The following is a 16559-nucleotide window of genomic DNA, read 5'->3' on the forward strand; positions in this document are numbered from 1 at the left end:
TCTTTTCAAGCAACGATGGGAATAATGACAGAGATCATCTAAGCTGTTATCAATAAAAGGTGCAAATACCTGCGTCATGGGGGTGTGACAGTGTGGGTGTCTTATATATGTTTGAAAATACTATTGATGCAGAGAAGTAGAAGGGGGATGTCTCTTCCTGGGATGGCTGAGGTTATTTCAACAGTACAGTGTCTGACCTCATTCTGCACAACTTACAGCAATGTGGCTTCAAAGATGCAGAGTGCATGTAATTGTTTGGCCTTCCTAAAGTCCAGATCTGTCTCCACTGAAAATATATGATGCATCACGAGAAGCAAAATCAGACCATCAACAACAGTGCCTGGTTGTGCGGTTGAAATCTTGCATTCAGCAAGAAGGGACCCAAATTATTCTGGCAAAATTGTAACAATTAAGTTTCCACTGCTTAAAAACATTGAACATTGGTACTTGAAAAGAAGGTGTGACACTAAGGGAATCAAGCCTCTCCCAACATTTTTTAGCATGTTTAATACAAATTATGACCTAACTGAAGTTGGTCAGTGAGGAAATTCTAATTTAAGTTTTTGTTGCATAAACTTTATGCAACAAAAACTCTTAATTAATGTCAACACAACTGGGATAACCTATGACGTATTTTCCACAACGCACAGGGTATTATGTTGGTCTCATGCATAATTCTTATTGGACAGATTTTTTCGCCTGACACAATTTGATATTGTATTTTCAACTGTTGCATTTGTCTTCGTTAAAGTCAAAAGTCATGGCACAGCCATATGCCACTCTTCACTTCATGTGGTAGGTAAATTCCAATGTTTTCAACAATGTTAACACTTTTACCCTGGGTGGGGGTTTTTAAAAAATGTCGAGTACTTCACCTGTTGAAGGAGGAACAGTTCTACATTCGTATCTGACAGAACAATGTCATGCTTCAATTGCGGTCTAAAGCTATCACGTTACGGCTGAGGCGGTACTGCTCAGAAAGGGGAGCAGCGCACCTCGTGACCGTCGCTATATCTGTTTTCACTTCACCTTCACCGTCACTACCGGTGTTCGCAACTCAACACCGGCCGCAGCTTTCATAAGTCAACATGAGGAGTGTTTGGCTTGTGTTTACTTTGGTGCCTGTAATTTCAGCTTTTTACTTGTCCAAACAAGGTAAGTTACTAAGCTATAAACAGTGTAATTTACCAAATGCGGCTTGAAAGCAAAGTTTCACTTTCACATCCTTCTGTGGCGTTTGGGTTCTTCTGTTCGTTTCGTGCCCTGTTTATATGTATTTTAACTGTTTGAATCATTTCCAGATGAGTTCCACTTCAAGTCTTGGATGGCACAGGTGGGTCTGTCTAACTACTACAGTGGGTAACTGGTGTGCGGTGTTTAAAAGTTGCATGGAGTGAACAAAAATCACAGCAAGACGCCATAGCAGACGTTGTTACTCAACGGTTTTTTTTAGCTCCATAATTGTAGCTATATAAGCTTTTATTCACACACATATATAGTGGCTCCACTTTGGACAAAAGTTAATTTAAGGCTTCTGCGTGTACAGCACAACAAAGTGTTCAACATGGAGGAGTACCAGCAGAGACTCCAGATATTCACAGAGAACAAGAGGAGGATTGACAAGCACAATGCAGGAAATCATTCTTTCACGAGTAGGGACTTTTTGTATTCGCTTTGTTTTATTTCCTACATTTATTTCATTTCATATGACCATGACACTTTTTGAGCTGTGTTTCATCTCTCCCTGCAGTGGCACTGAACCAGTTTTCAGACATGACATTTACCGAATTTCGAAAGTCTTACCTCTGGTCCGAGCCGCAGGTAATGCCATCTGTACCAGAAGCTGCCCACATAGAGGTTCTGAGGGTGGACTTTTTTCTTTCTTTTTTTTGTTCTAAAGAAAGTTATTTTATGCTTTGCCTTTTGCAGAACTGCTCTGCCACCAAGGGAAACTACCTTGGCAGCAGTGGACCACATCCAGACTTCATTGACTGGAGAAAGAAAGGAAGTTATGTGACACCGGTGAAGAATCAGGTGAAGTTCATTACAAACATCCATGGTCAATTGTTAAAGATAAAAGGAGAGTCACTGAAATGTTATGTGTCCAAAGAAAGGCGTCATAGAAACATCTTATGCTTCCTGTCACAAGCAGTTCTTATAATTTACAGTTTTTCTTTTGTCTCGTCTTTTCACAGGGAGGCTGCGGTAGTTGTTGGACTTTTTCCACAACCGGCTGTTTGGAGTCCGTCGTAGCTATCGCCACCGGGAAGCTCGTTCCGCTGGTGACTGTCTTTCACATCGTTATCAGAACTGCTGCTATTGCAAACAAAACTTGCAGTGTAGGGCAAAACGTATTGCAGTAATCTTGAACTGCTTCTGCTTTTACCCAGTCAGAACAACAGCTGGTAGACTGTGCCCAGGACTTCAACAACCATGGCTGTAATGGGTGAGAGCCAAACGTGTTTCCAAACGTACATTTTTTCCCTGTAACCACTGATGTGCACATTGGTCAGACTTTTTTTTAACAAGACGTTCATTTGTTTTCCAGCGGTCTTCCCAGTCAAGCATTTGAGTACATCATGTTCAACAAAGGACTGATGACAGAGCGGGATTATCCATATACGGCTGTGGTAAATAATGAGCTACACTATGGCATAGACTAAGTATTAAACAAAGGTAATTATTAGATTACATATGAAGCAGCTTTTCACTTCTATTTTCCTGTTACATTAGGAAGGTATTTGTGTTTACAAACCATTGCTGGCTGCTGCTTTTGTGAAGGATGTGGTGAACGTGACAGCGGTGAGTAGTTCTCAATGTCTTCATTCGAGATCGAGAAGTCTTTTTTTACTGAAGAATATGCGGAGTAACAAAAGGTTTTTCTGTTGCCCCGCAGTACGATGAGATGGGGATGGTTGATGCTGTCGCCACACGCAATCCTGTCAGCTTTGCCTTTGAGGTGACCTCGGACTTCATGCACTACCACCAGGGTGTTTACACCAGGTGAGGGCCAGTCATGAAAGCAAGTTTTCCTTTTCTTTCTTTTTTTGCTGCTTTGACAGTGTCCACAAAACCAAAAGTTTTGTTCTACCTTCAAAACACTTGATATTCCTTGAACGTTTAGACAGATGCATTCTAAGGACTGGTGAGAATTTGTCTATCTTGTATCATTTATAACAGATAGGATAAGGCTAAATTTACCCCAAACCTCTACTGGCATAAACAAATATTGTATAGTTCATACTTTTCCTTTTGATCTAAAAGTCTACACTCTGTACTTTTCTGCCAGTGGAGCTGTTTTTTTAGAGGGTTAGTTCCTCTTTCCTTATTGAAACAGTCATGTGTATAAATAAATAACTTGTCTCTCTTACTGGTTTCAGCACCAAATGCCACAATACCACAGACACGGTGAACCATGCTGTGCTAGCTGTCGGCTATGGGCAAGAGAATGGGACACCTTACTGGATAGTTAAGAACTCATGGGGACCCAGCTGGGGGATTGATGGGTAATTTATTTTGTCACATGAAGTTAAACATCAATGAGTGCATACAAACCAATGAAAGCTGATAACAGCGCTTTACTCTCGCAGATATTTCCTCATTGAACGTGGAAGGAACATGTGTGGACTCGCTGCCTGCTCATCTTTCCCAGTGGTGTGATTTTTTTATTTTTACATGATGTGTCAAAAAGGATTAAAGGGAATCATAGTCCTTTTTTTAAAAATCCCACAGCACAGTTTTCTTCTCCTTTGCATCAGTTGTCTGTGTTTATGTGTGCTTTGCTCAAGGAAAGTTTTAACCTCTATTGAAGTACGATATATTAATTCATATCTACATTAGTGTGTGTTTGTAATAACTAAAATAACCCCTTAAGTGCCAAATCGTTGGGATTAAATTCACAAATAAACCATTTTAGATCTGCATGTTTTGGTCTTCAATCGCAGTATATTGCATACCTTAGTATACATTTTCCACATTCTTCCAATCATTTCAGGAGCCATTGTGTTTGAATTTTAACAGGCTTCCCTTCAAAGACAAAAATGTGTCTTAAGGGAGCTGATTCTTTTCAAAGGAAAACCTCTAGGCCAAAAAAACTGCATGATCTGCTACCTCTCAGCTCATCTCACTGTGGTACAAAATCACCTTCTTTAAGACTCTGAGGCCAGATACAACAGGGACATAGTTTAAAATGTTAATTTAGTATGAAACTTGAACTGAATATTTAAATACTGACATTTGTTTTCTTTTACAAGTTCTTATGACTTGAGTTTTTAGATGTGTTAAAGAGATAAATAAATACTGGTATATCCATGGGAATATTTTGTGGTATGGTAGAAATGTGGTTATATTTATCCATTTCCTGAAATTAAATCTTTAAATCTGTGCAAACTCTGTATTCATTGTAAAAGTGACCCCTGCTGACTAGTGATAATAGCTGGTTCTGTTTGTTACACTTTGTTTTCTTTTTTCACAAATGTGTATGAGTGATGTAAACCATCACATTGCTACATTCTCCCACTGTTGATTCTTACATATCAATGAAAAGAAAGCGATTAATTTTATTGAGATGTAAGAATCAACAGTCAAGATAAATTGATAAATAACATTAAATCAACAACAAAAACCTTACGGTGGGAGAATGTATGTATGTGCTGGTTTACAGAAGAGCAAATTAAACACTTACAATAATGTATTTTGGAAGGGGGTAGACAAATGAAAAACACAAAAATAAATACACAAAGAAAAAAATAAAACTGCAACCACAGAAAGTTTCCAAAATGATTATTGCGAACTTCAAATATTTTAAAAATGAACCAGTTCTCACTGGTCAGCAGGGGGCAGTTTTACAATGAAATCTGGTCAACTTTTATAAGTCTGTCTTTTGTTTTTCTGTAAAATCAAATTTCTAGTGTTAAACTTGAATTTGAGTTAATTTCGGTTCAGTTTTTAGTTTGCAATAACTTGTAGTCGGCTGCCATGGCGTCACTGGTGTTTGTGCCACAAGACTACAGTTCCCAGAGTCCTCATTCCCGCTCACCGGTGGCCAATAAGGAGTATGATAGTTGAATAAGCGCAAATTCCAATGTTTGTGTTAACGTCCGATAGAGATTTCTCTGCGGTTTCAAGTTTATCCGACCGTCTTGTTTAATGAACTAAACCGAGTGACAGTTCAACTGTGGGATAAACAAAGCGTCAGCCTCCTCATCTCGTGTCGCGTGCAATGCCAATTAAACGGTCCGCAACCTCATGAACAGAGCTCGTGTTGTTAGCCAGATAACCTCTTGCTAGCTCAGCTGCGTACCAACAATGACCAATCTTCCACAAAACAACTTAGAGGAACATTTGGCGAAGCACAGCAATGCTGCCCAAAGCAAGCTGTCACTGGCAAAGCCCAAAACGGGGTAAGTCATGAAATATGACAGGGAAAAAATACCATCTTACGGTTAGCTCTAATCCAACAGCTGTGCGACGTGATAAACATTACTAGCATAACAGGGAGCTTTGTTGATATTTGTTTTTGTGCAAGAAGGTAGCTGTGGCTCTGAAACACGGCACCACTCATCCAGAGTTTGTTTCACTTCTTGAATTAACTGTTTGAAATCCCAATGAAGAATTGTTAAGCAGTTAGCTAAGTAGCTAATATCTACTCTCAATGTACATACAAACACACAGTAAGATAAACTAAAGTAAGTCAGCTCGTGCTTAACATTTCTGGATATAAGTACATGAAAGCTCTTACCTGAGGTCCTTCTGCTCTTGCTAAAGCTGGACCGCAACTGGTACCAGGGTCTCTTTGCCAGAATAAAAAGAGTTCAGGAAACAGATAAGCTCAGATCAGTATTTGTCTACTTTGCATGTCAATGCTGATTTATTTTTTAGAGTTACAAACAAATAACATCCTCGCCCTAAACTGTTACGTTAGGTCTTAACAATTTCACATGTATTGGATAATTTATCTCATTTGATTTTTTTTTTTTTTTGTCAGGGCCTTCTTGTTCAAGAAGAAGTCCTCATCAGGTACAACCAAAGTGGAATACCCAACCAAGGTAATCGGCTCAAATGTTTTGGCAAATAGGAATGTCAATGTCCGTCAGAGCAGTTTGGTGACTAAATCTCCTATGACATTTTCAAACAAGCTTGAAAGACTTCAAAAATCCAAAATCAACAACTTCTTCTCTGTAAGTTCAAAATGCCAGTCAGACTCAAACAGCTCAGCAGCTAGTCTGTCTCCAGCATGTCAGACTCCCTCATCGCTGTCTGGTACTAAAGTAACTCCGGCTCCGATTAGATCTGATGGCCAATTTCGCCGTGGCAGTGGAATGAATTCCAAAAGTCTGGACGCATCAGGATTTCCAATAGATGACTGGGATGATTTTGATGACTTTGAAACACCGGCCAAAACAAAAAACGACTCATTCTGCTCAGACATTTCAGGAAAAGTCACCAAGCCATTGTCAACTCCTAATGAAGAATTCACAGAATTTACAGGTAGCAGCGATGCTTGTGATGTGAAATCAGAGTTAAGCAACAAGAATGGTGACAAGACTGATGAGCTGGAGTACATTGTCGACAAAGCTGCAGTCTCTTCGGGGCCTAGTTTGACTCAGGAACCGGCAGAGTATGAAGTGGATGATTCTCCAGTCAAAATGACCAGAAAAAGTCTTCCTGCACATGTAAAGTCAGTCCTGAGTGATAGCGAGGAGGACATTGGTGCCATATCTGAACCTTTTGATGACCAGAAAGGTAACTGCCTGGCTATCATATTTTATCTAAACATTGACATGATTGTCATTGAAAATGACACAAAAACACTGAGCGATGATGGAATATTTATTTGCCTTTCAGACAATAGCAAAAAATGGATTGACTCAAAGGTGATAGAAGTTAATGACAACTCAGAACCTGAAGATGAGCTTGACTACATTCCTCCCTCACCTGTCCCTGATGAGATGTCTTATACAATCTCTGCGTTGGAGACAAGGTTGGAGTTTTCAGTTCATTATGTTGGTGTTTTCAGTTCATTATGTTGGTGTTTTCAGTTCATTATGTTGGTGTTTTCAGTTCATTGTGTTCTGCATCTCTGCAGGGGTTGTGTACAAGGTGCAACATTGATGAAGGAAAAGTCTTACATCTGCTGTCTTTCATGCATATATGTGTGCAGTTGGATTTTATTTCTACTAAAAAGCTCTCTTCAGTAACCTGGGACACTTTTTTTGAGATTTGTTTGTGTAAATTAATATCCTGTAACTTGGTGCAGTTTGGCAGAGATATGCAAATGGTTGGTGCTTTAGGGGGAGCAGAAAGTGTTAATGCAGATTTCCCCCATTAACTAAAAGAGGTTTTTTAATGCTGCTGATTAAAGTTAATAGAGAGAGAAAATTGGAATTAGCGAGTCATACTCAAAATCGGCTTATAAAAGATAGATAATTCAATTATGTGTCACTGTGTGTTTATATTCTGCTGTAGGAGCCAAAATGACTACAAATGATGTTGTTGAGCTGTAAGTTACAAGGTGACCTTAATGCCTAAAGATTTTCTCTGTATGCATTTAGATGGATGGATAAGGTTTAACTTAGTTCATATGATTAGTTCAGAAGGACGATTACCCCTTTTTTTGTTAATTTTTTCCATATGCGAATTATGATTTGGAGAAAAGTTCTAAGTTGCATGTGCTTTATTCCTATAAGGAGGTGGCACCTCTACAGATATAGAACATACAGTAGACCCCCCCAGCTAGTCATGAGTCACAGGTGTTCAGGGTCAGCTTAATATTATCAGTATATTGATTACTGGATGGCCTTTATTGACATGTACAGTAAAACCTAACAATGAAGAGAAATCCGAAGCTTCTAACTTTTTTTTTTAACAGAACCAACACAGCTGGTGGTCAAAGTAGAAACAATCCTGTTAAGTCTAAGGGCTCTACAAAAACTGAGCCTGAACCTGCTGATCTCAACTCAAGAAACAAAACAAGTGAGTTTAATCTTTTTCTGCTTTCTGCCCTTTGAACCTTTTATATGCAGAAGGATTTTGTTTCATTTGGATCATTTTGTGCTCTCACCTTCATTCGGATTGCTCCCCTCCTTTTGTACTTGTTGCAGATGAACAACTTTTCAGTGTCATGGAGTCTATTTGTACTCTGGTTGATTCCATCCCTGAACACGAACTAATAGGTTTATCCTGTGGGAATGAGCTTTTACTAAAGAGGGCTCTGAGGTGTGTTGCTAACGTCTTTGCTAATGTTTCATTGCGTTTAATGTTTAATGTCGTCTCTGGATGACTGCAGGCATGTTCTCTCTCCTGCAGGAAGAGGATTCTTGCTACTGGTGGAGACTATTCATTCAGGATGCAGCAGCCAGACAGCACAGTAATTTCTGAGAACAGCTTTAAAGAAACTACTTCTTCTAGCTGTGGTACATCTTGTGGCCTGTCATCCAACAGCTCTTTGCCTGTGGACTTGAAGAAGCCTCCACAGCCCAGAAGATCCTCTGTTATCTCTTTGGATTATGACTCTGATGATACTGATTTAAAGCCTTTTGAAAGGAAAAACTCTAGGACGATATGTGTGGAAAGTGAGAGTGTTTGTGAGTCTCCATCAGCCCACAGCTTCAAAAAGCCACCGTTCAATCTCTCTGATAAAACTAGCACTGACCTCAACGATTCAGATCTCTTCTTCTCAGCCAAGCAGCCGGAGGCCGTGATGCAAAATAAATCTAAAACCCCAACTTATGCTACGGCAGAAGATGCTGAAGCAGATGACTTTTACATCGACGACTTTGACATAGATGACTTTAATGATTCAGATATCCCTGATTACTTTGAGCCGCCAGCTTCATCAGTTTCGAGACAAAACTTCAGCACTGTGACTACAACAGTGAAAGAAGGGGGACCAAGCAAATCCTCATGGGAGAAGAAACCAACGACACCTGTTTCTGCGCCTAAAACTTCAAAGATTTGTTCCCCAGGCAAGTCAACATAGTTAAAATCTATTTGAATGTCTATTGATAAAGCATTGGAATGCAAGAAATTGTCGCTATCTGGCCCAAAATTCTCAAAGCAACACATCCTTTGGATATGCCCACTAGATGGCACTAAATTGAACTAAAGATGGCACAAGATTGCTTTTATCAGTTTGAATATAAAAAGGCAAAATTCATTTCAGTAAATAAACCATCTCAAATGTAAAATTCTGTAGGAATGCTGTTACAATTTTCACATCTTATTTTGCAGAGCCCACCTTCAAAAACCCAGCTCACGATCGCTTCAGAGGGTTCAACTTCCCCCACACACAGGAGATGATGAAGATCTTTCATAAGCGTTTTGGTCTCCATCAGTTCAGGTTTAATCAGCTGGAAGCAATTAACGCTACACTTCTGGGAGAAGACGCATTTGTTCTGATGCCCACAGGTTGGTAGAAGCCGGTATAAGTGCAGTCTGCTGCGTCCTCACGAATGCAGTTTAATTTTAGAGTAAAACCAGTCCAAGTCGTCACTTGAGCACCGAGTCGCATGACCATTCGTGTATAGTAAAAATGCACATGTCAGTACAAACAGGACGCAGCGATCGCAATGAGAAAATGAAGTGAAGCTGTGACTGAAAGCAACTTTAAAGTCATGGACGTTCAAGCCATGGATTGGGTAGATGTAGTGATTCTTTAGAGTGATAACAGGAGCATTATGGAGCCAGACAAAACCAGAGCAATAGGAGTGAAGCACCTACATAAGATGAATTGGATCATAGAACATTTGTAGACTGAAATGTGGTGGTTAATGTTGTATTTAGTTTTCAAAATGTCAAATGACACCATAAGCACTTATGTATGTATTAGTTTCTGCTTATACAAAGTTGAGTTTTCAAACTCAAACTGGGTCGGCAGCTTTTCAAAACAGTTTTCATCTAAAATACATTTTATTCTTCAGGGTATCAATGCAGCGCCTTCAGGGTGTAGTCGTCTAAACTACATCACAGCACTTCCCTGTAACGTAACTACACAATTATGTTGGATCAGTGCAGACAGATGCTCAAATCGGCTCAAATTTGATGCCATTTAAGAACAAATTGGTAAAGTCTGATAGGCTGTAATTGCATTGTAATTCCACTTAATGCTAACATGGAATCTACCTGCTGCTATTTTCTGGCAGTGCATGTGTAGACTCCAGTCAGTTTGAAAGTCATCCAAACCGTCCTCTAACCTCCTGCCTCTCTTCTGTATTGCAGTTATTTCTGTAGAACTTTTACTTTAGTGTTGGTATTTTTCCAGGTGGCGGTAAAAGTTTGTGCTATCAGCTGCCTGCCTGCATCTCTCCTGGAGTAACCGTTGTCATTTCCCCACTCAAATCACTTATTGTGGACCAGATCCAGAAGCTCACCACCCTAGATGTAAGTGTGTTTTGTTTTTTTTCCATTGGTCTGGTTAGAGATAAGTCAGTTAAAGCAATTTACAAAGTTTAAGAGATTACAATTAAGAGAAGCATTCGGCGAAGATTGATTTACTATGTCATGTCCCACATTTCAGATTCCAGCAACAAGCCTGTCTGGTGAGAAAAGTGACAGTGAAGCAGGAAGGATTTATATGCAGCTTTCCAGGAAAGACCCCATAATTAAATTGCTGTATGTCACACCTGAGAAGGTGAATATGGGGGATTTGCTCACGTATAGTGGAAACTTGGTGTATTAAACTTGTCAGTAAGTATGATTTTTGGGCGACTCCAGACTGACGCATCTCTTTTCCTTCAAGGTGAGTGCAAGCAACAGGTTAATTTCCGCCCTGCAGAACCTGTATGAGCGAGGCCTCCTGGCCCGCTTCGTCATAGACGAGGCACATTGTGTCAGTCAGGTGCGTTCTTTTGCTTTCGATTTTACACACCAGGCTCTCAAGTTTTTTTTTTTTTACTTCTGTTGTTGTAAATCATCACATCCCTTCAAAACTTCTAGTGGGGCCACGATTTCCGTCCAGACTACAAGAGGTTGCATGAGCTGCGTCAGAAGTTTCCCAGCGTGACAATGATGGCTCTGACAGCCACCGCCACCCCCCGTGTGCAGAAAGACATCCTGAACCAGCTGAACATGACGAGGCCACAAGTGTATGTGTTCACTTTGGGGGCTGTGATTTATTTATAACTGCAATTCTTGACACTGACCTCAGATAGTCAACAGTTACTGCACATTATTTCCCATCTGATGCGTTTTCAGATTTACCATGAGCTTCAACAGAGCTAATCTCAAGTACTCTGTGCTGCCCAAGAAACCCAAAAAGGTAGACGAGGACTGCATCGGCTGGATCAAGAAGCACTACCCACGTAAATGATTCAGTACCTTTTCTCATCTTAGTGCATGCTATTTTCAGAACGCTGATGTTCCTGCAGTGTAAAAAATTCAACTGTACCCTTTGAGCTGTCTGTCTGGATATAGTTTACAAAAGGTCTCAGTCTGCAGATAAAACTCCAGGTTGTTTCAGTTTTGTCTCATAAGATGTTCGGTAACCGCAGAAAGTTTGGATTTATCCCAGGTGACTCTGGCATCGTGTACTGCCTGTCTCGTAATGACTGTGACGCCATGGCAGAGAGTCTTCAGAGAGCAGGGATACTGGCTCTGTCGTATCACGCAGGACTGCGTGATGGCGACAGGGAATACGTGCAGACCAAATGGATCAATCAGGACGGTTGCCAGGTCAGTTCATAACTATTAAAGACTATGAGTAAACCTGTTAGACCAGACACTCGATAAGATAACATGATGCTTGAAGGATTTAAAATACAATCTGAGAGATACTGCTCATTGTTCTTGTTTCACTTTTGTTTACCAGGTCATCTGTGCCACGATAGCCTTTGGCATGGGTATTGACAAGCCAGATGTGCGCTATGTGATCCACGCTAGTTTACCTAAATCAGTGGAGGGATACTATCAGGAGTCGGGCAGAGCTGGCAGGGACGGAGAGATCTCTCACTGCATTCTCTTCTACTCCTACTCTGATGTCCACCGCATCAAGAGGATTATCAGTAGTATGTGGCATAAATATGGACCCTCTTAGTTGGATTCTAAAAGATTGTGGTTGATTGTGTTTATTTTTATTACAGTCAGTCACGTTCTCTTGTCGGTCTAATTGGTAAATCCACTTGTGTTATCACAGTGGACAGAGAAGGTGACAGACATGCCAAGGCAACTCATTACAACAACCTACACAGCATGGTGCACTTCTGTGAGAACGTGATGGAGTGCAGACGGATTCAGCTGCTCGCATACTTTGGGGAGCTGAAGTTCAACAGAAGCTTCTGTAAAGACCATCCAGACGTCAGCTGTGACAACTGCTACAAACCCAACGTAGGAATCGTCAGTTCTCCGTCAGTTATGCGTGTTAAATTTGCCTGGCCAGCAGTAATGTTGGAATATTCTTTTCATGCAGCAATACAAGATGAGGAACGTGACTGAAGATGTGAAGAATATCGTCAGGTTTGTCCAGGAGAACTGTGAGAAAGTTGGAGCGAGGTTTGGCAAGACAGCTCATCAGAGCAGACTGACTCTAAACATGCTTGTGGACATCTTCATAGGTACACTGACATGCTTTAAACCGATGCCATAAAGGCAGATGCATATTTTCAGTGATATACTTTGTAGTGAGAACTGAATATGTCCTCATGTTCACAAATGTTTGTCTTTGCCAGGCTCCAAATCCGCCAAGGTACAGACAGGAATGTTTGGGATGGGAGGAGCTTACTCTAGGCATAATGCCGACCGTCTCTTCAAAAAACTGGTTCTGGATAACATCCTGGTGGAAGACCTCTACATCACCAACAACGGCCAGGCTGTTTCTTACACATCTGCTGGATCAAAAGCCATGAACGTGCTGTCTGGGCACATGCAGGTAACAAGTCAAGGCCCGTGTCCACATAGCACTTGTCTCTGTCCAGTTGTTCCCTATGAGCTCTACCTTTTTTGTGCAGCCACTCGGAGCCCACTTAAGATCTCAGAACTTTTCAGAAAGGCACTTGTGTCGCAGCTGCTTTTATTTATTTTTTATTTTTTAAAGGAATCTATCTTATGGGCAGAAACTGTAACCCTAGTAACCAGAAAGAAATGGAAGATAAACTTGTTCCCGCTGTGTCTTTATATTCCGAGCTATAGGCTGTGATATGTCAGAACCAAGCCCATCTGTGGAAGCAGAACATGAATGGTGATGGTAACAGAATTTAAATGTGGTGGGAATGAAGCTGAAATAGTTTGTTGAAATGAAAATGACCCACAGTCTGTCCTGTAGGTAACAGCAGAGCACAGACCCTCTGTGAGGCCAATCACCCTGAATGTTGTGTACATATAATATAATGATAAAGGAGTCCTACTGAAGATTGATCCCTACTAAACCCAAAGTAGGCCCGGGACCCAGACCCTTGTAGTTGTCCCTTAACTGATGTTCAGTGCACTGATTTCTCATACAATTGAATGTGACCTCTCTGTGCACCACGGCTGTCAGACTGAGTGGAACCTCTTCAATAATGTGTGCTTGTGGGATATCTGGTGTAATGAGATTCATCCAGCCTTACATAGTAAAGCAAGGTTACTTAAAAACTACATTTGAGAGTTTTCTAATAAATTTAGCACGTTAATATCAGTATTATTTACATGCCGTGGCCCTAAAACACTGTTGAAGGTTTAAGGACGAATTTGACTGTTTTTGTTTGCTTTACATTTTAACTAAAAAGATTTAAAGGTAAATTGTTACTTCCAGGTGGAGTTTTATGAGACCGAGAGTGCGTCAAGCATCAGGAAGCATAAAGCCGTCGCCAAGAACGTCTCCCAGAGAGAGGAGAAGGTTCAGGAGTGTCTGAAGGCGCTGACAGATCTGTGTAAACAGCTGGGCAAAGCATTTGGCATTCACTATTACAACATTTTCTCCACTTCCACCTTGAAGAAGATATCTGGTAATTTCTGAAATGATGGGATTGTTTGACTTGGAATGACTCAGATTGTATTGCACATGCTACCACTAGCTTCTAAATTATTTATTTTTTCTTCTTCTTGTTACAAACAGAAAAGCTTTCCTCTGACCCTGAAGTCCTTCTACAAATTGACGGTGTGACAGAGGACAAGCTAGAGAAGTATGGAGCTGAAGTCATTCAGGTGCTAGAGAAATATTCCGAGTGGCAGCTACCTGGTAAGCAACCCAAGTCACATCCCTTCCTGTGCTGCTTGTTATATTTCCCCAGTTGCAAAAAGTTGGAGCAGGACCACGTTTACCACTGTGGAGCATCTTTTCTTCTTTTAACAAGAGGCTATAAAATGTCTGTGAACTGAGGAGACCAGATGCTGAATCTTTGGGGGAGAACAAGATGTCCCGTTGTTGTGTCACATTGGAATTTTAGCTGCTCAACAGTCCTTGTGTCATGTTTTGTGTGCCATGATGCCCCAAATGTTTCCAGTTTGTGAAAGATGTGGACTGCAGGCAGGCCAATTCAGCACCTCGATTCTTCTACTACGTTGTCATAGATGCAGTATGTAGTTCATCATTGTCTTGCTGAAATATGCAAGGCCTTCCCTGAAAAATATGTCATCTGGATGGGAACAGATGTTGCTCTGAAGCATTGATGGCGTCTTTCCAGGTGTGCAAGTTACAAATTCCATCCAGATATCATCAGAGATGCAGACTTTTCAGTGCTGACTACAAGCCAGATGGTCCCTCTCCTTAGTCCGGTGGATGCGATTTCCCTGATTTTCCCAAAGAATTTCGCAATTTGACCACAGAACAGTTTTCCACTTTGCCATCTCAGTCCTTTTTAAATGAGCTGTGGCCCAGAGAAGATGGTAGTATTTCTTCATCGTGTTCACAGATGTCTTCTTCGTCGTGTGATAGAGCCCATGCAGTGATTCCCATGACCGAATCGTGCCAATAGAGGTGTACTGTAGATGATAGAATATTCAACGTCTGTTCAGTTTTATGTTGAAAGCTTTTTTGCATATTTTGCTGGACCTCTGCTCGTCTTGTCTTCTGAGAGACCTTTCTAAAGCGCTCCATCGTCCAAACTTTTTTTGTGATGTGTTGCTGCCATCAAATTTAAGATGAGCCAACACTCTTATTAAAGTCTTATTGTCTCTGTGGCAGAGGAGCAGTCTGTGGGGGCTGGAGACGGGTGGATTGACACCACCAGAGGCCGCACACATCAAGAAGAAGATGACTTGGAGTCCTCCACCTACTTCCAGAATCAGGCTGCTCAGGGACAGAAGAGAAAGAAAGCTCCATTCTTCAAGTATTCCAAGAAGAGAAAAGGATATGGCAACGCGAGCTCCAGTTCTAAAGGGTGTGTAGAGTTTTTCCACATCTCAGTGTCAAGTTGGAGAACATGGTAAACCATAAACTTAGCTTCATAGCCTAAATTGTCTTTTGTTTCCTCATCTTCTGCTGTCTTGCGTTGTTGCGGCTGCAGTCGCGGCTACAATAGCAATAAGTCGTGGTCATCATCCAGCTCCAGAGGTGGTTCGCAAAGTGCAGGTCGAGGGTCCAGGAGCTCAGCGGGAGGGGCTCCAGCAGGCAGACGACCAGGATTCTTGGCTGCTCCAATGCCTCAAAGCAGCAAGCGGCCCTTCTTAAAGCCCACGTTTTCACACATGAACTGACTACTGCTCGTTTCTGAGCCTGAGTTCGTGGGGTAGAAAGCTGCTCCTTCACTACATTTTCTAGTAGTTTCTGATGAATTCCTGAAAACATTGACCTTTTATACCACAACTGTGTTTACTGAAACTGCTTCAACTTCTGTACAGCTATTACATGTTGTCTGAACCAGTCCATTTGGCTATTGTAAGTATCTGTATAATTTAAAATGTATTTGCTCACTGACTGGAGCACTTGACTGTCCTTTTTTAAAATTCTTTATATTAAAGACCTAGCTCAATTTTGTTCCTGATTATTTCTTCAACTGGTTTATATTTGCTTAACAAGACAATTATGTAATGACCAAACGACAGGGAAGCTGCATCACATTTTTATTTAAAGTTTATTTCAAGTTTGAATTGTTTTCTTTAATGGCACCAGTTACAAGGGACTACTGGAGAGAAACAATATTTTATACTGACTTGTACAGGAGGTGACCTACAGTACAAACATGGGTTCGGAATGGATCAGATTAAACATGAAGTCGATTTGGCACATGGATTTATATTCTGGGATATCCAATCCAAGAATAGAATGAGGCAGACTACATAACATGCCACAAGACATGAATATGTGAATGCGTTGCTGTGTGAGGGTCGACCTGCTGGGAGCTAACAAAGAAAGCAGATTTCTTTAGTGACTGATGGACAATCACATAGCCAATTGAGAATGAAATGCTTTATTTTGTTTGCATTTTGGTTATGCAAGTCCTTATTTCGCCTTCATTCAAAACAGTGAAACTTTGCTCCCGAATATTATTCTGAGGCCATTCTATTAATTAGCCTATTTGATTGTTAATGAAACGTAGAAAAGTACAGGAGGTGACGAAATAACAAGAACGCCTCAGGAAAACACTAGAAAAACCCTCAGACGTTAACATCTGTTGGATGCAGCCTGGAGTCACATCAAACCATACAGG

General features: G+C 40.9%; 2 protein-coding genes across 3 annotated transcripts; both read left to right on the forward strand.

The window, feature by feature from the left end:
• The first annotated feature begins 1015 nt into the window (after window positions 1-1015).
• ctsh (cathepsin H) lies at window positions 1016-3921 on the forward strand. The gene is made up of 12 exons (XM_072385820.1): window positions 1016-1155; window positions 1302-1333; window positions 1547-1652; window positions 1751-1821; window positions 1930-2034; window positions 2196-2282; window positions 2391-2446; window positions 2549-2630; window positions 2734-2802; window positions 2897-3003; window positions 3381-3506; window positions 3591-3921. The coding sequence occupies exons 1-12, from the start codon at window positions 1089-1091 to the stop codon at window positions 3658-3660; spliced, it is 978 nt and encodes a 325-aa protein (XP_072241921.1). The 5' UTR covers window positions 1016-1088; the 3' UTR covers window positions 3661-3921.
• Window positions 3922-5047: 1126 nt separating this feature from the next.
• Window positions 5048-15871, forward strand: blm (BLM RecQ like helicase). Of its 2 annotated transcripts, XM_072385822.1 has the most exons (22): window positions 5048-5402; window positions 5987-6047; window positions 6138-6744; window positions 6847-6982; window positions 7871-7974; window positions 8103-8217; window positions 8308-8966; window positions 9232-9408; window positions 10262-10380; window positions 10517-10630; window positions 10739-10837; window positions 10936-11084; window positions 11194-11300; window positions 11510-11670; window positions 11807-12002; window positions 12131-12321; window positions 12404-12548; window positions 12663-12862; window positions 13724-13916; window positions 14027-14149; window positions 15095-15290; window positions 15417-15871. In XM_072385822.1, exons 1-22 carry the CDS (start codon window positions 5308-5310, stop codon window positions 15604-15606), a joined length of 4137 nt encoding a protein of 1378 aa, XP_072241923.1. In that variant the 5' UTR covers window positions 5048-5307; the 3' UTR covers window positions 15607-15871. The 2 variants fall into 2 exon arrangements, with proteins under 2 accessions (XP_072241923.1, XP_072241922.1); XM_072385821.1 differs by having other exon boundaries at window positions 5987-6744.
• The last annotated feature ends 688 nt before the right edge of the window (window positions 15872-16559 follow it).

The sequence above is a fragment of the Leuresthes tenuis genome, unplaced genomic scaffold (assembly GCF_036924035.1).
Source record: "Leuresthes tenuis unplaced genomic scaffold, fLeuTen1.0.hap1 SCAF_5, whole genome shotgun sequence".
Classification (NCBI taxonomy): domain Eukaryota; kingdom Metazoa; phylum Chordata; class Actinopteri; order Atheriniformes; family Atherinopsidae; genus Leuresthes; species Leuresthes tenuis.